This window comes from Telmatherina bonti, assembly GCF_933228915.1.
Source record: "Telmatherina bonti genome assembly, chromosome: 8".
In the NCBI taxonomy this organism is placed as follows: Eukaryota; Metazoa; Chordata; class Actinopteri; order Atheriniformes; family Telmatherinidae; genus Telmatherina; species Telmatherina bonti.
Genome location: NC_136626.1, coordinates 23,838,027 through 23,861,313, shown reverse-complemented (window position 1 = coordinate 23,861,313; position 23,287 = coordinate 23,838,027). Strand labels below are relative to the sequence as shown.

Below are 23,287 nucleotides of genomic sequence, written 5' to 3'. Positions count from 1 at the left end.
GAGAAGAGAAGAAAAAAAAAAAGCAGCCAATAACAATTCAGGCTGTTTAACTTGCGCATCAACAGTCTTGTCAGCCAGCCAGCCAAGCAGTCAGTGTCAGGGATGAGACAAGGCCATAATCCAATTCTGGTTTTTACACGGCGTCATGCCTTTACCTTTGACAGCATGATTGATGTGTATGTAAATGTGTTTTGAGGAGGGCTGTGAGCAGCTAGTTAAAGCAGACATTTAGGGCTGCCCTGTCAAAGACAAATAGAAGGATGGAGAAAGACAGAAGAAGAAGGAGGAGGAATCAAACATAAAGACAACTATTGATCCATAAATGAAAGAAGACGGACATTGGAAGAACTCTTGACAAGAAGTTATGTACCTCTTGAGCATCTCTCCAAATTCATAGGAAGGCAGTTTGACAGCTCCACAATGGTGTACTATAGGGAGTCTCTTTCGAACACACTAAGCAGAAAAAAGAGGACTGTTTTTTTCTAGTGCCCTCCCTATTGTCCTCTCTCACATCAGCCTTTCTTTTCCCTTCACCATTCTGTAAGTCAAAAGAGAAAAGGAACTGAACCTTGGGTTCAATACAATAAATGGATGGCAGATTTCTCTGTAGGCACAGCCGGTGAGTGTGTACGATGTGTGTTTAATGGTTTGTCTTGATGTGTCTGTGTTTCTCTAAGCATTGCTGTGATTTCATTTAATTTTTTTCTCTCTCTGCCCTTCTTGCATGTTCCTGTGTGTCATTTAGTGACGACAAGCTTAAAGAAATTTCAAATCTGCCCGCGTGTATCCACAGCAACAAAAGGAGGAAAACAGGACACGTGTGGGAGAAAGGGCAAACAGAAATCTATAAAATGGTGATGCTGGTGACCTGTGTGAATACAGGCTATTTGTTATCCGAACAGTGGGTGGAATGCATTTGAACACTGTTTTTTGACAAAGAAAAATCAAATGATCAGAAAAACTGGATTTTAAGACAACCAGGAAGTCATTCGAGAGTAATAAAAAGTGTTTCCATCTCTGTTAACTTTTGTAACATTAGGTATGAACTTAGACACTAATATAATTATGCTGAATTAGATGAAACTGATTTGATTAGGTGAAACTGAAATTGGTCCAGCAGGCTGTAACTGGATGCAAATACTGAAAAAAAGAGCATAATATCTAATTAGAGACTGCATAAAAGCACTTAAACTGACAAAGTAATTACAATGCCTACTAGAAAGTTCTTCCACCTTTTTAAAGGCTCCACATATTAAGTTTCTGATTCATATTTGAACAGATTCATTTACTTGTAGAGAAATGAAAATACACGCAATTCTGTAGTTGGAAAAAGTAAAAGAAAAAATTGGTCCCGATGACAACCTCAAGTCCTCTTGAAATGATCATACAACTTTGGTGCTACTTTCTTTAGAAGGATTCCGTCATTTTTCTTGAAAGAAACTTTCGATCTTACCCGGGTGGATGGCGAGGAGAATTTCTGTATACTGTTCTTACTCTATAAACACTTAAAAAACAACTGTTTTTAATTTTTTATTTATTTATTATCATGGACCATGATAAGAAGTCATAAGCAAAGTTAAAATGAATTTAATTCATTTTAAGATGAGTCTGTAACAAAAGAAAAAAGGGGGTTTGAGTTTATTCATTTTGACATTTAACACTTCTTTAATGTGCATCCATGTGTTTCATGCCAGTACGTGGAATGAGACCTTCTTCTCAGGTATTCTTTTTACCTGCATGGTATATTTTTTGCAGATGTACCTGCCACTTCACTCCATATGACAAGCTGAGAGTATGTGTGAGTGTTGCTTTCTCATTAAAGCAGATCTAAACAGGAATTGTTTATTAGAGAGATGGCTTCTTTCAAGCTCTGTCGTCCACAAAAGAATCGAGGAGGCAAACTTGAAAAGATAAGGTACACCTATATGACATTTGTCAAAAGCATGTGGCAAAGAAAAGGAAAATGAAGACATTTTTCTTTGAGAGTTGTGTTGATTTTCTTGCTCCCTTGCTATCAACAGGGACTCCTCCATGGGAGTAGAGAAATGGATTGATAGGAAGCAGAATACTCATTTCCTGTGAAATGTTACCACAACCATGAGATGGCATCAAACAAAGACGCAAAAAAAAAAAAAAAAAAAAAAAGGACAGGCCAAAAACAAGAAGAGTGCAAGAGAGAAAAAAACGTGAGGAAGAATGCAACAGAAAGAGAGACCCCACACATCTTCACCGTGCCCCTGAGTGCCCCGTGGGCCCTGCACTCTAGTCTGCTGTGACTCTGATGAAAAGGAGGCCTCAATTCCTTTCAATTTGGCCAGTGAGCCCCAGTCCTGTTAAAGGCAATCGACTGGCTGAACACAGGCAGTATATCATAATATGCAGGTGCAGACGAGCCCTGCAGAAGAGAGAGGAGAGACATGGTACCTTAGGAGAGAGAAAAGGACCCTGGCATCCATCTCTCTCACACTGAGGCTGACGCTCAACCATCAGGGAGAAACACACACACACACACACACACATACACAACAGAGGGAAGGCAAGAACATGAGAGGTGAGGGAGAATAGAAAAGCAAAGGAAAAATGGGACCCGTCACTTCCTTCATATTTTTTCTCTTCAGGTAAAGACAGACTAAAAGAGCAAAGAAAATGTATTTTGAGCAAATGTGGGATGGTGAAGAAAAGCTCAGAAGATCTGTCTGGAATAAGAGCAAGGTGTTTGTTTGTGGTGGGTAAATGCCTTTGTATGTGTGGGGAGACCAGCAGCTTGGCAAGTGCTGTTTGTTATCAGGGGTCTCCAGGCCCCCCAGGCGTGCCGCACTACTGGCCCAAGTCAGAAGGGTTGAGCTTGGGGGAGGGAGAGGAGTTGGAGCTCATACTCAAGGATGGATGAGAGGCCAATAGACTGGAAAGAGTAGCAAGGGCCTGAAGAGGGCTGTAAATTACACATGAAAGATCTGATTAATTCTGCAAATATTGTGTTTATTGACATTCCCTTCCATTTACTGACATGAGGGCAATTAAACGTCTGGAACTCAAGTGCTGCAAAGAAGCCATGTGGCAAATATATTCACATGCATATAAATGTTGACTCTCCATGGCTCCATGGAGAATGTCAGTGAGTGCTGCACACTGACACTGAGGATTTGTGGTACATGCTTGTAGGAATATAAAGCATTCATACCTTTTTATCCACTTGGGGAGCTGTGAAGTGGGAACACTGAGGAAATGGAAGCTGAGAGCTTATAGCACAGGCTCGGGTCAACAACCTGATAACATGTGACGTCTGATCTGCTTCATGGAGAATCTGTTACACATGCTGCTATAGTGTGGTGAGGTCTGTAACTGCAGGCAAGGATAAAACAGCAGCAGGTCTGCAATCGTACAGTTTAACCCTGACCTGTCAGTCATGCTTGGCTTTCGGCTCAAGCTCATTGCTAAACATACCGGGTTGAATCGATTCTTCTTTATCTGGTATTCAAAAGTAATCTAACCCTGCAGAAAAACCAACCAATGTACAGTCCACATACAAATTAGTTTGAAGACGCGCACAAATACTTGTTTTACAGTCCACTGTGCAAGGAAATGGTAAAATAGCAAAAGCAACGTGATAATTGCTAAAGAATTCCTACATTTTATTCAGATATATTTGCTTATAAGAATTCAAACCTGTTATATATGATGCACAACATCACAGCTGATGTTTCAAACATAGATGGATGATTCTGCCACAAAATCAAAAGCTAAATTAATTCAGATAAAAATGGATGGCTGTGTGTCGATGCACCACAACATCACTAAGAACAGCCTGGAAAAAAAGACGTCTGTTATTTGCTGAATTCAAATGGAAACTAGATTGAACAAACTCTACCAAGCCCAAGAAAACGATGAAAAAAATCAAATCAAAGTTTGCCACAGCATGTCCACCACCTGCAGCCGTTTAATTATTGGTTCATGGAGATTCAGCATCATACCTGCCTTCGCTAATGTTGGCTACACTTGATTTAAATGGTTTAAACAGATGTCTTCACCCTTGCTGCTTTGTAACAAGCAGCGCAACAGGAAGGCCAAATGGAGCGCAGACTCTCTTGCATGTGCTGAATGCAAATAATGCAAAATGGAGTTACATCTGACTGAAAACAAAGCTGGCCTGGCTCACATGGCTCGGCTCAATTTCCTAACCACTAGTGGGCTTTTTTCACTCCTTGTCCTTTGGACACTATGATCTGGCAGGAATACACCTTTTAGATGCCCTGTTATTTATGTCTGTATTGCATCAGGTCTGAGTTGAAACAATCCAGTCGAGCCCATTTTGAAAATGGATATGTTTTTGGCTTTACTGTTCAAAGACAAAATTGTTTCCAGGAAAGATTTTTGGTACTTCTGGTTATTCATGTAAAAATGTATTTCTTAGATCTGGAAAGGGGTAAAGCTTCAGGGGCATGAATTTCTCCCACCAAGCAAACAACTAGTTTTAAAACCATTTAGTGTAAAATTTCATGTAAATCTACATGTCTGCAACATATCGGCAAGGAAACACTGCCTGCATTACAAAAACAAATCTGAAGAGCTGCTGTTAATGACAACTGTGGATTTTCTCCATCTGGATTTTTATTGAGAACGCACCTCTGGATCAATTAAAGCAAGTAGGAGTTGGAAATCAAATAAAAAAAAATCGAATATCGGGATCTTTTGCTTCACAATTTTAAAATCCATTATTTTGTTAAAAAAAAAAAATCTTTTATTTTTTTCAAATGAACAAAAATAATCCATTGTAAAAAAAAATTTTTTTGTATTGATCTTTTTACTTGTCTTCTTGGGCATTATAGCAGCAGAATGATGGTCTGGCAACTGTGTTGTTTTTCCTTATCAAAATCAAGAAAAATAATTAGCAAAAAAAGTTTTTTTGTTTTTTTTTTGTTTTCAGTCTACAAAAATCTGCAATATCAAAGACTCGCAAGAGTCGCAATTTAAATCAAATTGGCACCCAAAAAATTGGAATCAAATTGAATCGGGACGAAAGCATATAGTCACAGTCCTAAAAACAACAATGGGCTGCTCCAGTCCTCAAGCGCTGCAGTCCTGCATATTTTAGAAGTTTTCCTGCTGCAACACATCGGAGTCAAATAAAAGGGTAATTAGCAGATTTTGATGTCAAGCTCGGCACAAGTATGCTAAAGTCTGATGTGAGTCAGGTGTTTTGCAGTAGGGAAACAGGAGAAGCCCACCCCTGAATTAAAGAAATTGATAACTGATCAGATGTCCGTAATTCTGCAAAACAGTCTTGCAAATGAAAATCTAAGCTTGGCCGGATGTAACACACACAGAACATGACAATGCATGTATACAAACATAGAAACTATTTGCATATGCCTGAAGGGAACAGTCCTAACTTTATGCTTCGCAAGTAAACTTTTGACAAGATCTCCTCCACATCCTGGAGTTGTATTCAGACGTGCTAGAAGTGAGTGCTGGAGAGCAGTCATGTAGAAAGAGAATGCTGTTACTGGAGTTATTAACAGGCTCCTGTGTTTCCCCCCTCTCAGCTGAGCTATTCAGAGCATAGCGTTCCTCATCTGCCACAAACACATGCCGACAGACAGACGCAGCAGACGGACACACCGCACACCCCTCCACGCACTGTGCAGTAATATGTTTTTTGCCCATTTACAACAAATTAAGTTTCCCTCAAAGTGAATTTCAAGCTTGGCTGCTTTTGGAGGGCGAGCAACTCTCTTTTCATTAATTTTCATTCTTTTCCCGCGAACAAATGATCTACTGTACAGCCCGCTCCGCGTTACTCTCCACTCACTGTCTTTTCACTCTCTTGTTTTCTCCCCTCTTTGCCCTCTTTTTCCTGCATTGGGCCAAGCGATGGAAGCAATTACACTGTCAGAGAGGTGTATTTTGATTTATTAAAAGCCTTAAATGCTATCTGTTTTTCCTCCTCTTTGTGTCCCCCTTGGGAACTAAGTCCTGACACCCAAATGAGACGGAGTGAGTGCTTGCTGCTCAATGCTCCATCTTCAGAGTCATCTCGGAAGAGAGTAGAGTAAATTTCCATTGGCAGAGGAGGACAGATAGATGGCTGTAATGCAACTGCTAAGGTGGTAATAGATTTTTTTTTCTTAAGCTTGGAAAGTGTGGGACACAGAGAGACAAAGAGACGCAGAGGAACACCTGTATTGTTCTCTGATTCAGCTGATTAAGAACAAAGACGAAGCAATATTTGGTAAAATGATTCTATTTGTTCTGAATTAATCTTTTTTCACTTCTCTTACGCATGTGTAACATGTCCCTGGTTAATATACAGTAGTTTCCAAAATACATGTACCTTTATCTTCTTTTTTAACATTGCTATATAATAAAAACCCATTTAAAAAGGTCAAATGAATAAGAACCTACAAAAAGCTTCCTTTAAAATGAGTTTCTGAAAATTGCTCAACTCCTTTACTGAATCATAGTTTATTAAGGAAATTACTTCATGGCAATGTAAGTATACTAATTTTACTAAAATAAATCTCAAAATGAATAAAGAATAAAAATAAAATTCAGTTGACAAACTGTTGAAAATTTGCAAGTGTAACAGTAAGAGAGAGGAGTGACTGAAATCTATGTGGATCGCTACAAAAACATTGGTGTGTCGAGTTTAAACTGGCGAGAGCCGAGAAGACGGTGTTAAGTGAAAGGCTGACATGTAGCACAACTTTGAACTCTCTTTAATGACAAAATGACTGTAAATTCACAGCTGACAATATCTGCTGCAGAAATGCTTTTTAAAAGTTCCAGGTACATGATTACACCATATGTTGTTTACAAGCGCTGCAATCCGTTCTCCTTTATTCTTACCTCTCTGTCTGCTTCTTAGCCAGGAAGATAAACAGAGATGGTGTATTTCTGAAAACTTTATTCTCCTGTCTTGGTGACACATGCATAAATGCACTGCTAAGATTACCAAATTTGTTGATTCCACTAGCCAAGAAAATCCCCTTGCCCATAAGGACTGATGGTGGGATGGTTTAAACTTTTATTCTCCTAAGTTCCTGCTCCCATATGTCTCATTTTCAACTCATCTGGATCTGAGGCCTTTTGCAAGCCATTATTTGGGTTTTGGAAAGCTTAATTAGCTGCTCCTGCATGAAAACAACTCTTCCGCTGGCATGGTTCTTCATCATAGCAGATGCTATAAAGTGCAAGAATTTCCAGCGCAGTGCCGTAGTCTGAGCACTATCCAAAAATGTGTGGAAAAATCTTTCACAACGTGTAAGAAAAAGAAAAAACAACCTATAGAATATTATAAAACTCCATGACAACATGGAGAAGGAGCCTGTTCCTAAATGTTGGAATAACATCTAAAATGTGCAACAATTTTTCCACAGCTTTGTACATTTTTCAACATTTTCCTTCAACCTGATCCATGAGGTATAAACACTGCTTTATGGGTCTGCAGCACAATAAGGCTAGTATAAAAAAAAGAATTATAGATCTATATTGTAATTTTACTAAATGAACTATTATACATCAAAAATCAAAGTTTGACTCAGAAATAACGTCAAATCCCTCCACATATGCATTTTCTACTGCTTTTCTCAGGTTGAGTTGAGGGGGTGACAGACTTTCACTTTACTAGTCATTTCTAACACCTGAACCCGGGGCGTTCTCATACATCATCCCTCTCGTGTATCTGAGGTATTCCCTGGACCTTCCCCTTAGTGGAATGTGTTTGGAACACCTGACCAGGGAGGTATTCCAATGTGGTTAGGAAGCCTCCTAACCACATGTTGCTACTCCCCCCATAATGAAATGCATTATAAAGGTTTCATAGTCATAACAAGTGAGATACATTATAGGTTTAATATGAAAGTCTCCTTGCTCCAGGAGGTTTTGTCTTTCTTCTCTTCCTATTGGCTGCTCTAAGTATGATGGTTGATTTGAGATACAAACACTTTCGAGTTAAAAAAATATATAAACACAAGTCTTATCTCAAGTAAGCTTCAAGTTGACTTGTAAAGAATAACTGGTGTCACCTTTGCACAGCAAGACATATTTAGAGTCTTTTTCTATTTTATTCTGTGATAACAACAAAAAATGTGAACATTTAACTTTTTGCATTTAGGCTATTCAAATGTTTTACTAATAATGAGATTTTCCAAGACTGCTTTTGAACGCATCATAGTAATGTAATTGACATTTGCCTACAGCTCATAATTACTGAGCAGAACTTGAATGCATCAAGTTCACCTTTCAGAGAATCCTGCTTGATCCCGAGCCACACCTGCATCCTAAAGTCCTCTCGATCAACCTGAGGAGCCTCAGATCATCTGTCTGCCTGCTGCTCGATCCCACCATTTCTTTGGACTGTTTCTGCTACTCAGCTTTAAAACTCTGTCTGCTTTTTGGGTCCACAATCTTTCTCGTGTGACATGTATAAATGGGTGAGATAAAATGGGAAAATAGTCAAAATTTGAAACTGAAATTGGATAACAAACACTTACTTTTGATGATTTCTTTTGGTAGAGATTACTCAGATACGTTTTCTTGCAGAAATGTTTGGTAATTTTATTGTAGTTACTGAAAAAAAGAGGCAGATTGGCCAAATAATCAGTTTGAAATAGTGTTCATCTTTCTATTTAATGGCACAAACCAGGTTCTTAATAATCTAACCGCCAGCAAACTCCACTCCAATGCACCGTATGCACCAAGACAGCAGCCCTTTCAGAGATCCTTTCATTAACTTAATTCTTATTCATGCAAAGCACAGGAGACAAAAGTAGGTGGGGGAGGGAGGGAGCAGAGACAGAGTGCTAAGCCATTAAGGTGTGAATAAGTTCCAATTTCCAAAATAAATATTATCTCTGTCTGAGATACCCAAAATCTGTGTGCTTTTGAGCCAGCATTATAATAAGGATCAACAAGAGGTCATCACTGTGTGAACATTACAAACCAAATTCACAACCCTTCACCTGTGATACTTTAATCTATTTATCACACATATTTTTCCTCCCGCGGTTTAGCTGCACTGTGTAAAACTGTAAAATTAAACACACAGATCTCACTCCCTTCTTTTCACAGTAGGCTACACATTAAAAGCTACGCCTAATGCACTCCCCACCTCCTCCCAGTCCTCACCACCTCTCCCTCATTACTGCGTTCTTGATCACCAGAGAGATGGCAGAGATGCAAGGGTGGAGATGCGTAATAAAGCAGCTAGTATCCTGGGGGAACCATTAGTTGAAGATAAGAGGCCTACAGCACTTTAACTTAAGGATATAGATCATAAACCTGCTTATCTTCTGTTCCCTCTGGATCAGCTCCTTAGTCAACTGTCTGAAGCCAAAGGACAGACAAGGTTCAGCCTTTTCCCCCAAATTCTTGATTATTTCTGATGGTAAAAAGTGTGTGATACAATAAGGGTCGGTCACTAATGAAGCAAAATACTACAGTAAGCAGCAAAACAACAAAACAGTTGCCAAGAAACTGGCAATGATACAGTAATGACCTTTCCATCTTAAAAGAATTTCCTTACAGTTCTGATACGGAGGTGCTGTAGGCAGTGATTAACATATAACTAGATGTCTTTCGCCCAGACACTTGTTAGCTGCTGCCAAGGAAATGCTAAACTTCCTAAGGCACACGGAACATAATTCATGACTAATGAAAAAAAAAAAAAAGACAGAATGAAATGACAAAAAGGTCATTCAAAAAGGTAACAACAGGAATGTGTTCATCAGAACTTAGCGGGGAAAGTAAAAAATATGGAGCGAAAATGAAATTCCAACATGCTGATGCAGCTTCATGCCTTGTTTCTGATGTCTGAATTTCACTTTTTAAAGCAATCTCTTTTTCCTGTTTGATGTTCAGACCACAGCTAATGCATTCACGAACAGGCTGCCAAAAAAGAAAAAAAGAAAAAAAAAAAAAAAAAAAGAAAAGAGAAGAAAATCTGTTTTCTGTGGCTGCTTATCTCTCAGCTCAGGAAAAACACACTCTACTTGAGTAGTACCAGCTTGCTTGACTGGTGAACTCCTGTTTGTCTGGCAATTGTGGACAAGGTTGCAAAAACATATTGCAACAATATATGTTATTATAACTAGCATTTCTGTCTCCCTCGGTGCCCAAAATGTCTCATTTGTAGACTAACTGTAGCAAACTGTTTCTCCCTATCAGTCAAACATATTAGAATAAAATGAGAATTGCACAATTACCAATGTGACAAAACTATGGGGTTAGTTTGGTTTGTTTTTCCTTTTTACTTTTTTTGTACATACTTGGTTAATAAATACATGAGTGAATAAATATTTTTAATGTAACAGTGCGCCAAAATTACAGTTTGGGACATACTTTGATTTTAACGTTTAAAGGTCAAGGTTCAGTTCAGTAAGGAAACAAATGTGAAAGATAAAACTGCTTAAATCTGGTGTAAACATAAACACGTTCAATGACCAAAACATGAACCCGAAAACAAAAAAGAAAACTGCTTGCAGTAAATTATCCAATTAAAGATTCTTAAATAAAAATATGGCATAAATACAGACTTGACCTTTTATTTTAATGGACAGTTTCTGCACATAAAAATTACAAGGTAGGCAGGGATGGTTCAAGAGAAAAGTAAAGATAATTTATTCAAACTTGTAAAAATGTTAATTTATTTCACAGTTCAATGTTTTTATTTTAACGTGAAACTTTTACTGCATATGATGTAAAATATAACTATTATAGATGCTCTTGATGATTTTCTGCTTTGTTTCTTTAGAAATACAGTATTGTTCATTTTAATTGTTTAGATAAAAAAATAAAACAAAGCAGAGGCTGATGGTTTTTATTTTTAGGTAATAAATTAAGTTTTTCAACCCCATTATTTTTATTGTTCTTTTATTCTGTCCATTTTTCCTCTTTTCCTTTGTGACGCATGCTAGGTGCAGCATCAGTGATTCAGCAATAACCAAATGAAAGTAGGAAAAAAAAAACTACTTAAATTTCAAGGAAGGGTTTTATCAGCAAAATTTAATTCTCTTTTTGTCCGCAAAGCTCTCATTGGCATAGCAAATGTGTTTGGCCCAGGTTGGCAGCCATAACATCACTCTGCTTGCTATGATGCTGGATGGCAGAAAGTTTAAAAGAAATAAAAAAAAGACATACTCAGAAAACAAAGACATTTGTAGTCTTCCTTACAGGAAAATACTTTTGTTCCTACTACACTGCTAATAATTACCTATGTTATGAACCTTTTGCTAAACTGCAAATGCCTTTTTTTTAAAAATAAAATCTAAATCCAACATATATTTGAGAATAAAACAAAGGTTTTGTTTTGGCTTAAGATGTCTTTTTCTTGCATTGAGGATACTATTTGAAATTTATACTTTATGCATTAAGATTTTCTCCCAAAACTCCCCTATGCTGGGCGGACACTGCGATTTTAGAAATCTGACTGTTGGGGAAATGCTGCCACTGCACGACCGGGTTTGTCCCTCGTACTCTATTTGACCCTACGACATGTGTACTCATACTGTACGACTGCTGTCAGCCATGATTATTGACAACCACGACTACTTGTCGGCGTCAGTCGGCGTGTGACGGCACGATGTGCTCGAGTGTGAACAACAAAAAACAAAGGTTCCTAGTTCCTATGACAACCACAGCATGCCTGACAACAAGATGGCGAGCAGGCAGCAAATGTGCGGTCTTTTGCGCTGAAACAAAATAAAAAAAAGAAAACCTCTTGTTCTCTCCATAGCTCTACTAATCCCTCTTCTAGCAGCTGTGTCCACCACACACGTCTGAAGTTGGGCTTGCCCGCCATTGTTTAAAGCTCCACCGGGTGTCTTCTGCGCAGGTGCGAACGTAGAATCGTGACGTAACACCACTCACACTGTATGAGCGTGTGAATTTCTGACATGCCAGAAGTTTGATCGGGAGTTCGCAGCATCATCATTAGAACGTAGCAGCAATTAATCCTTCCTCGTGAGTGTTCTCACACTGTACGGCTCACAACCTCCCGACCGGACATCCCGACACTACGATGTTTTCACGATGACGCAGCGTGGTCTGCGACAGCAAAATCGTAGTGAAATCCCCTCAAAATCGCACAGTGTCCGCCCGGCATAAATGTACAGATTACACCACCTGAGAACTGATCCTTATCTTGTTGCATTAATCAAGACATAGACTCAAGTGAAGTATGTGGACATTTCTTCCACTGCTGTGATTAAGATGCTTTTTTCTGAACATTAATGTGTTTAAATTTCTGTCTTAAGCAGTGTTTGAACAAAATTATTGTGGACTCTTGAAATAAATGTGGCTGCTCACATCAGTCACATGTTTTCAATTTGCAGTATGACCTTAGTGCTGAAAGACCATTCTGGAGTTGGCCAGTGAAAAGAGGGCTCTCTTCATTACAAACCCATCACAGGGCCATTCACAGAACAGCCTCAGTGTCAAGAATTCACATATCAAGACTCTGCTTTCAGAGAAACTGCCATTAATTAATCACTGTAATTAAAACTGGCCCTTTGTCACAATGGATGCTGTTCTATTAGGTGACGACAACGTAAGATGTGTGCAAAAGCCTTGCCGAGTAGATATGAATGCCAATCACTTTGCTTCACAGTAAGACACCAAAGCTGTTTCTGATGTGTTCGACAGCTCAATTATTATCTGTGTATATCAACGCTGCATGTTTGTAATATTAAGTCAAAACTACAAATGAAATACATAATTTCCTATGATGCCCTGTCCTGTCTGTTCATCCACACTGGTTTCTCCAGTGTGGCTGCTGACCTTCTCCTCTCTCCACGGCTGAAGTGGCTATTGATTGGATCTTGGCACACAGTGTACAAACACAGAGATAAGGATAGAGAGAGGCAGCCAGGCAGATATAGCTGCAGTGTCCACTCCACTCCACTCCTGTTGCACCAGTCCGAGCCAAGAGGAAAAAAAAAAGTTCTTCAAGACTGCACTGCCATTGAGCAGACACCCAGTCGTGGTAAATGAACACTCATCGCACACAGGATTAGGTCTAAAATTCAATCACAGCAGTGTAAGTAAAGTTAAATCCCTGCGGTTGACAGTGACCACTGCTTTTCTTCAACACAGTACAAGTGATCAGTCACAATTTTGTTTTCATTTGTGGGATTTAAACAGAAAAACAGGACTGAGTGGATGCGACATCTCTGCACTGTGATGCTCACTCAATAGTTTTACTTGATGCGAGTGTGTCAACCGAATCGCGGCCTAATAGTGAGCAGGGACAGGACTGTTGCACAAAGGTTTAAGGATTGTATGTGGCCTCTTCTGTCTTCCACCCTTAGGAACCATCTCATTTACACTTTCTTTCCATCTGGTTTACAGGCAAAGGCTGTGCTGTGTCAGAGGTGACTAATAGTGTCATAGCCCTGCCCTCCCCAGCGGGGCCAGCACAAGAGAAACCTCAAACTGCTGCCTCCGCAACTCCAGGGCAGACACTGCCTACTGGTGAGAAGAAAAGAAAAACGCTTTGTCAACAGGCGAGCTGGGCAAATAAGGCGCCTTCAATCCCAGATAGCCAGGGGACACTTGAGGACTGTAAAGGAATAAGGAAATAGTTTGAAAGACAGAAGCAGTAGGGGTCATTTCAAAGAGGCTTGTTAGTATTGTAGCAGGTTGAAAGCCTGTTGTCTCTTTTCCTAGGTCTCTGTGGACATGGACGCCTCAGGGGGAGGAAGACAGAGCAGTTTTCTCAGATACTGTCAGGATGGTTTACTAAAGGAAATGTTCAGACAGACAAGGACCAGAAGAGCAGACATAGGTCCATGAATCCAGCAGAGAAGGCACAGAAAGAAACTAAAACCTTTTCCTCTGGGGAATAAATGGGGGGGTTTCTAGGATTTCTCTTTTTGTCTTTGTGTGTGATGTGTATCTGTTTGACTTGAAATGTATGTGTGTATCTTTTAAAGCCCTGAGTGTTAGGACTGGTGTGTAGGAAGAAGTTTTTTTCAAGCTCAAAAGCAAATACTCACTTATATTTCGACACACAAGAGGATTTTTTCTTTCTGATGAAGAAAAACACAGTAGTGGTATTCCAAAGTTTTTAACCCTTAGAAATGTCTCCTTACAGATCATCAAATAAAGCAGAAAAAGACAGCCCTATTAGGGAAATAATGCAAAGATATTGTGCACTGAGGGAGGAAAATCACATATCTTTTGGGGCCAAACGTGTGTAAGCAGATGATGAGTGTTCGGCTAACAGAATTATAATCAGATGGATTTATGTAGATGTATCTCAGCATGAACAAAGATCTCTGGGGACGTCACAAAGAACATCAATATCCATCTGCAGTTTGCTAAGATCTCTTAGCCAAAGCAGAAGCCTGAAAGATGGTAACATAGAAATATTGTTTCTTTCTAAATAAGTAAGATTGTTTAGAGAAAAGAAAACATTCCACCATAAGAATCACCTTCTTCCTACTAAACAAAGAGGTGGCTTCATCATAGTTTGGGTTTATTTCCATAACCTTTTTTATGTAGCGTTCTAAGATTATATTTTTTAAGGTTTGAGGTGATACAGATGGTGAAAATGTGCTCTAATGTTGTCACTATCCTGCATAGCGATGAGCTTGGCTCGTCCATCCTCCTGATTCTCCTAAATGACCCCTGACCCTGAAGTTGACTAAACTGCACAAAAAAATGAAAAAAGAAAGGCTATTTTAAAACCAACAACAACAAACTTCATCATGCATCAGAAGGCACCTCCTTGAAAAATAACAAGACAAACTTGTCTACAGTCTCCTAACCTTGCAGTTTAGATATTTCTTTGTAAGAATGCATGAAAGAAAAAAATGGTTGGCAAGATGGAAGCACACCAGTGCAAATGGTCCCGGATCTTTTTCTACCCTTATCAGATAACTGTACCCATTAGAAGGTTAAAGCTATTCTTGTGTCCCAATGATGTTCTGCCATTTCCAAGGACTTTGTGTCGGATATTACAGCAATCTGTCTTTAAACTTTGATGCAGTCAGAAAGCTCCCTTTATCCAATTGCATCGCTTTCTCTGACCCATTTGTGTGTGTGTGTGTGTGTGTGTGTGTGTGTGTGTGTGTGTGTGTGTGTGTGTGTGTGTGTGTGTGTGTGCGCGTGTGTGTGTCGTGTTGCACATGTGCATGTCAAAGAGATGGAGAAATGTAGCAGCAAGCAAAGGAGGAAGAGAGGGAAAGAGATATGAGAGGGTGGGGCTAAGCTGTCTGCATCCAAGGCCCGGAGAACATAAAGAGAAAAATACGGTCATAAAACCTCTCTGTGACTATGAATATTAATAGTGTCTCTGTGAGTCAAATCAGCCAGGTCTCCCCCCTCTCTCTTCCCCTTTGTCTTGCTAAGAGAAATGATGCAGCTTAAAAATAAAGAGGAAATAAAGCCTAGCACATGCTGAACAGTATATCTTAGTATTTACTCTGTAACACGGTGCAGCAGAAGTCCAGATGGAGAAGGAAGATTGGTTATCGGGAATGGTGGGGCACATTAACCCCTCCATTTGCTGGCTTTCTTAACATAGGTCCATTTTATAGATGCAGGAACTTGGAACCGCCGGCTGGTCTGCGGACAAGCCATTCACTTCCCGGCGTCTGTATCGCTTGTCGATATTTAGAAAACTCAAACATTTTTAGATTTATTTTAAACCGCTGCTCTGACACAATGACCAAGTCAATTTTACCGAAAGAAAGTATAAAAAAAAATCTGTTTTTATGGACTAATTTTAGGATCATTTATTTAAAATGGACTGAAATCCAAGGAAACTAAATGCAGTGTTGTTTTTATCATAGTGTTGGAAATATTTTAACCAAATTAAGTACTGAATTTGTGGAACTATGGCAAATCTTTGTGAATATGGAAGAGATCTTTTATCTTTGGGAATCAGACTAAATTACACTGATATGATTCTTACAATGTGTGATTCCATCTAAAGGAGTTGTCGACGTAAATTATATGCTGGTTTATTTCTGTTATTTACACTTTGTGTTTTTCTTTCTCTCTAAAAGCACAGAACATTATCATTTATTTATTACTTTTGCAAAAAATCCTTGGCAGTGGAGTCTTCCCCTCCCCCTGATGTGGAAACAAAGAGAAGGATGCAAACATGCACTTGTAGATCACTATTTCTATTATCAGCGTGTTAGGGCCTCCTATATTACTGCTCCTGCAGTCCACATGCTTGTCTCCAAGTTGTGGGGAACCAATGCATGGTTTCCCATTTAAACACTGTAAAGTCTACATTTGAAACAGAGACAAAATGACTTCTTTTTAAGGTTTAATTGGAACTTCAAATAAAATTGATGACTGTCTTTAAATGCAGAGCATCTATAAATCAAATTGGAGCAGAACACATCTCACACTGTACCATAAGAGACTTTCTGATTATGTTAGTGATGTAGAGATTTAAAAAATTCACATATCAAAAATGATCATTTGGCGTTAAAAGGTTAAGAAACAAAAGAAGTGGCAAAGTTTTAACATAGGGGGGTTTTATCGTTTAGTTAGAAATGGATTTCCTGTTAAAACCAGCAGCCACGGGTCTCATATGAGAAACCAAAATGAAAATCCTATTTTTTCTCTCATCTTTGTAGTGCTGAATTACCAGTGAATACATAAAGATACACACAAACACACAATTAGAATATTTAAGACTTAGCTTGGTTCATTTTTATGACAACTCTGATCATTATACCATTAATTTGTGGAAGTACTTCTTTTTTTTTTTTTACTTTACTTTCAGCCATTTCATGCCATGGTTTCTACATTTCTTTGTAATTTCTACATTTTATGGTCAAGTGCTCCTTACAAGTACCTGTACTTTCATGGTATCTTCCTTGCAGCAAGCTTTCCCTGACAAATGTTGGAGGACAGAAGAAAAAGTCGTAATCTCTCAAGCATTTCTAATGAGTTTTTCTCCTACAATTATTTGATAAGAGCAGACAAGACTGGAGGCAGCATGTATGATACACTAGCTCCTACTGCTGAGGTGAGAGCTCTGCTGATTACACACACAGCTATTCACACACACACACGCACACATACACACCCAGAGGCTTACAGTCCGTCATCTCACAGTGCAACTCTCCTAATAATAACATGAGAGGCTGAAGTTATGACCGGCAGGCACACCTAAGTTACCAATCTGGGTTTCCTTAATTTGAACACACACTCACACTCACACACACCCACACACTATGCTATATAACCCTTCCATCTTTAATCCTCGCTACCGTTCAACATTTCTGCTCTAACAGTAATCATCCCCACCTGCCTTCCCTTTGCTCCTCAACTCGCTTGCATCATTTTCCACAGTGTGACTTACCACACTGAGTCCCAGCTGTTCCCTCTGCAGGTAGGGGAGGTTTCTTCGGTCCAAGCTGGCAAGGTAATGCTGTAGCCTGGAGTAGGTGTAGGGGTAGCAGTAAGCGAACTGGTAAATGTCATCTTCTCGGTCGAAGCAGAAGGCAAAAGACATGACATAGTTGCGTCTATGATCGGGACATCGGTAGTAGTAGACGTTTTTAGCTGGAAGCCTCTGCCTGCAACAGCAAAAAATAGCACAATTAAACAGCTTCTGGTGAAGGTATGAGGGAGAGTACTGGGCAGAAAGTGCAAAAAGTCTAAAGATACACAAGGAAATATGGGAAATGTAGAAATAAGCAATCATAAAGCAGGAGTTGCATCAGCCTGTCATTTTGTCATGCCTCACAGACAGTTCAGCTGGTAAGGCAAAAGAAGAACTGGGGGTGAGCCGATATCGCCTGGTAATCATCTGCTTAGAAAGTTTATTTGAAAATGTAAACATCACGCATTTCACCATAAAGTCATTTAAATCCCAGAAGGAGGAATGATTGCAAATAAACAGAAACACGGCTGTTTATTAATTACTGCTTTGTCATTCATTGTTGGCCGTATAACACTGGAGTGTCGAAGACCAACAAAACACGTCTAATGAAGAAAACAAAGACAAATCATCATATATCATGGTGATTTCTTTGGAAACTGACTCTTCACTTGAGACTGAGATATTAACTTAATTTTAAAATGACCTAAGAGTTTCAGACCATTTAGTTATGCTGGATGGCTTTACCGAGGCCTATACTTCATACTTCAGCTGGGAAGAATCTTTGACCAGGTCATGTCAGGTAAATCACATTTATAATAACTCTCTGAAGCGGCGTCCTTTCATCTGTGTAAGTCGCCTAAATAAGAAAGCGGGGCTGAGAAATGGCCATATGCATAAATCATGAAAACTGGACTACTGCGAAACCTTTTAAGATGGTTGTCCAAATAAGTTCCTGAATGTCCTTCAGCTGATGCAAAGTACTGCTGCTGTGCTGACAGGCGTCTTCTAGACAGATCAAGTTTCTCCTGTTTTGGCTCTGAGTAAAAGTTAGAATAGAGTTGAAAATCCACAGCGCGCATTATAAACTGCGTCTGTGAGATTAGATAAATATTCTAAAATTCAAACGTGACGGCCATTTTTATTTTTTACTCAACATGTTTTCTTTTCATACTCTTCATGCGTCTGTCTTTGTCTTCAACTCATTAAGCTTTTACTGTTAACACACAGAAAGAGGAATCTAGTATGTACACAAGTTTTTGCTGTCTTTCTCTCGACCTTTCACTCCCCCCCCCCCCCTGAATCTCTCTGGTTTGTGCTGCCACTCACCGACTTCTCAGCGAACAAGGATCAAACCAAACACGGGCAACAACACAGGATGGACGCAATGAGAGTGCAGGATAAAAAGGAAGCAAAGGAAGAGGAGGCGTGATTGGTGGTGGTTTGGGGTAGTTGGAAGCAGGAGAAAGGTGGAATAAGAAGATAAGGGGAAGATGAGAGAGCATAGTGATGGCAGATCTGGGACTGATAGGGAGATATATGGGAACGGGTGGCGGCTAGCAGCGTGAAGGCTGCGTGACGGCAGAGCTGGCTGGTGAGCTAGCGACTCTGGCAAGAGATCAGATGAAGATGCTATCAGGGCTGTGATAGGAACAGGACTTGATAATCAACAAACAGGACAGACTGCTCTGCTCTAACTCTGACAGAGTCAGCTTCTCTCCCTGACCCACCCCTGAAGAGGGGAGGAAAGGAAAGAGACACATGAGAGTTTTATGCGTTTGCTCAGATACCTAATACATCAGGCTTGGTGCTTTTAATAGAAATGCATGGTAAACACACTTTCATGTATTGGTCAGACACCCCTGCAGGTACCCAGTCAAACAAAAAAAGCTAAATCACTCAGCCTCTTATAGGAAGAAGGGAGTGAAAGGCAAGGCTGATTATTCCTTTGGTGGAGGAGAAAGGAAAATGTCTCTGCATGTGGCTATCTCAGCAGAATACTAATGCAGCTAAAGGCTAGCTATACCACACCCAAGCTGCCAACTGGCCTAAAAAGCTGGACCTATAAGTAGAAGATCAAAATCAAAACAAGTATTAATTCTGAACTGAATTCAGAGGGTATTATTTTGTTTTTTCCCTCAAATAGAACCTGCATACACTTACAGGACCGCCTGGCCATATGGGGTCGAACATACTGGGACTAAAGTGGGCCGGCAAGGACAAAACAGACATTCACCCAAACACACATGTAACACTTGAACAAACACCTCGCTTCCAAACACACACTGGTGCATTAGCGTAACAGCAGCCGTCAAAGGTGCAGGTTAATTAAAATATGATGACATCTCACCTCTTTACATATTTCCATGTTTGGCTGCATCCATGCGCGCAATCCCACTTTTCTATGTTTCCCCCCCTTCTCTCTACTGGGGAATCTGCGACCTTGCCGGAGACTGGAAAAGTCCTGGCTATTGATTTTAATTACTGCTGCTTGTCCGATCACAGCATTATAGTTATAGGCCAGAAAAAAAAAAATGGCTCCGTGACTTTTTAATGGAAACGAAGCTGCATGGACAGAGGAGACTGCAGGGCTGAAGAAGGAGCTGTGGATCATTTTGACACCACAGTCATACATACAAATATGAAAATGTGCGCAATCTCCGGCATATGCACACCAACGCTCACAGTCTCTTTGGCTGTTATCTGAATGGTGACTGCTCCTGCTCTGCAGCTGGCAATTTGTTTTATCTAAATGGTACCTCCCTGTGCCTCTCCCCTGCCCATCTCTTGACGTGGCACAGAGCTGTCGTTCCCAAACAGAATTATCGCTGCGTGGGATGAAGAAGAAAAAAATTGAGAAGCTCCCCTGGTACGATAACGCGCTCACACATAGTTTTACATTTTAGTGATTACACAGACACTGAAACAGACACACAAACAGGATAAAAAAAAAAAATGTAAAAAAAGAGTTGCAGGTTGAAACAACAAGCTAGACACAAACTGTGTGTGAGCTACATCAAGGTCATTCCTTCTGCACTAAGCTGCAAGTTAACCTCCACAATGTCTCATCGCAGCCTTGCCGAGTAGGAGAGATGAGAAGCCATGAGAAATGTGGTGAAAAACTAGACAAATGCAGAAAGTGGATAACAAACAGAAAGAGACAAAGTCAAAGAGAAGCAGACAAGAAAAAAAAGAGACAAAAGGAGAGCACAAAGGCAGGGTATTTCACAGAGCTAGCTGGCAGCCTTTAGTGAGGTGTCACTTTGTGTGGAAGTGTTTTTCTACTTCTGAACCATCGCTAGCTACAAGTTCTTGCTCTGATTCTGATGGTGCCGAGGTTGAGATGAAGGCTTATAAATTGGTGGCTTTCATACGGGGGACACTTTGTCTATATTTTTAAATCAATCAAGCGTAGAGGACACGCCAGTCACTGTTGCTCTGAGCGCTCTCACAGACAAAGACTGAAACTTACAGAACAAGACTCACAAGGCCCAAAACACAAACACACACACACACGCCTTTTTACTTTCTATATCACTGTTGTCACTTTAGGCTTGTCATCCTGTCAACGGTTAGGAAGGTTAAATGTCTCCCTGTGTGCCCATATAGCTGTCAAGCTCCACAAATTCCCACCAGCTCATTTAAAACAAATACCAAGTCCGTTTGGCAAATGTTTCACGATGAATGACGCATTTCTTTACCCCCTCTGTGTTACTCCACCAATTGAAGAGGAATTATTTCCTGGCTCTCCAAAATGATGCCAGATGTTAGATAGGCTCATTGTTTTTAAAGCACGGCTCCATGTTTTTGTTTTGCATGCTAAGTCAAGCAGAAAACAGCCTCCGAATCATCTCAGGGGTGTCTGCCATGCTGCCATGTATATTCATGTGTGTGGAAGAGAGAATGTATGTGTGCATGTGTATATTTGAGAGAAAATACGATAGCAGGTATATATACATTCGAAGAGCATAAGTCTCGCTTATTTTTCTTTTTTTTGTTTTAGTTATCTATATTTTTGGATGCAAATCAAGTTGCAACAAAGCTTTCTGGAGGCACTGTTACTAAGCAACCTGTACTGGTTTTGTAATTTGGTTGGCCTGCTGTATATTATATGTGGTGGTACAATATATCTACTTGACTGCAGCTTCATGAGAACACGTCCTCTGATTATGAGTAACTTCCACAACCAGTCAGTGAAAAACAGATGCACAGCAGGAGGCAATAGCTTGTAATCTAGCCTTTCAAGAAAGGCTTTGTAGAACATTCATTTCTGCTGGTTTTAGAGGTGATTTTCTACTGCAGTATGTGCGTGTGCATGTGTGTGTGTGAGATCATAAAGCAAAGAAGGCACACATAACAGTCAGCTCTGATGGTGTGAAATAAAAGGGGATTAATTCCACTGGCACAATCCTCTGGCCAGCAGCAGTGAGGGTTTGCAGGAAGCAATAACCCTTGTGAGTTATGGACTTTCCTGTAACAAGGGAGCTAAGAGTTGCTCACCTGTGGAGACAACAGGCCGTTAGCAGCTTTCTCTGGTCAGAAACAGTCCTCTGATGAGACTGAAACGTGACTGAGTAGAGGGACTTTCACCTGATGGTAGTAGCAAAACACCCAGGCGGCGTTTCTTCCATCAGGTGGCTTTTTGCCCGCTGCTTATTGTTAATGGCATTGTGAAAAGCTGTTATCTCCAGCCCTCTGTGTTCGCTCTGATATTTATGTATTTCTGGTGAATTTAATTAGCTGATCTGTCACAGGATTGGCAGCTTTTAGACCTCAATGAATTTCAAGGTGAGTTAGCCGAATCAGCTCGGTCAATATCAGATCATACCCACGGCGCTTCACCTGAGTTCACATTATGCAGCAGGCATGAAATGCAAAGTTATTTCCATAAAACACTGAGAACAGTCATAAATCTTGGAGCCTCATCTAAATAAAACACCTTTTGCTGTGTGCAAGTAATCCAGTTTGTTCTGCTGATAAGTTTAATACAAAGGGAGTGTTTGTGTGAGTGTGTGTGCCAGCTAGTTTGTATTTAGCTTCTTATGTGTTAAAAATCATCAGAGCAAGTTATTCATCTCTTTGTTATGTTCTACTGGTATCTTCTTCAAATGCTCATTCTGCTTAACTGTGGTCGAAAAATATACATCCCATTTTATTTAATCTTTTTAATATTTCAGTTTTTCCTGTTCTAATAGAAAAATATTCTATCAGCGCATCAATATAAACTACAGCAAATGACCATCCTGTAAATGACTGCAGTGCAAACATGATGAAGAGCAGCAGCCTCTTGACTGAAACTGCTAATGTGTTCCCCTCTACATCTGATAGAAATGCCAGGGATGTACAGCACGCATACATTCACTAGGGACACTTTTATCACTCTTGAGGCAGCTCCCAGAGATGAAAGTGGTGAAGGATTAACTGTAGTTGTTCCAGCTGATAGAGCATGCGATGGTGGCTATCAGGAAAATATACTAAGAATAAATAAATCTTCCTCTTTTATTTCAGTGTCTCATAATTGTATCTGCAGTGTAGCTTTTCTCCAAATCAGAAAACTTTTCATGAAGCTTTTGTGTTTGAACATGAAGACGTGCATTCAAAATCACATCTTAAATGGTTTTATAATGAATATCCTGGTACTTCAGTGTGACTGTGCCTTGATGTACCAGCAGAGGGCCACACCTCGGAGAAAAGGTGATTTGTCAAGAGGTGAGAGCAGTCACACAATTCAAAAAACAGCATAAGCTTTGATTTTTATTTTTTATTTTTTTTAAAAGAAAAAAAGCACAATAAAATGATGAAATATGATAGTTTTCTTCAGAAAATATTAAGAGATAAAGGATATTTAGGGCTGGAGATGATAGGGACACACTGCAGAGACACTTTAAAGTGCTTTGAGGAAAGCTTTATGATGGAAAAAAAAAAAGCAAAACATGCCCCCAA

The 23,287-nt window shown here is 39.8% G+C and overlaps 1 protein-coding gene across 1 annotated transcript in view; it reads right to left on the bottom strand.

Annotated features, from left to right (window-relative positions):
* agbl4 (AGBL carboxypeptidase 4) overlaps positions 1-23,287 on the bottom strand; it is a gene marked incomplete at both ends in the record, with an annotated part of 342,597 nt that overhangs the window by 133,559 nt on the left and 185,751 nt on the right. Inside the window, one exon of the mRNA XM_079245646.1 lies at positions 17,324-17,540. Within this exon, the coding sequence (XP_079101772.1) occupies positions 17,324-17,540 (217 nt within the window). The remainder of the gene's footprint in view (positions 1-17,323; positions 17,541-23,287) is intronic.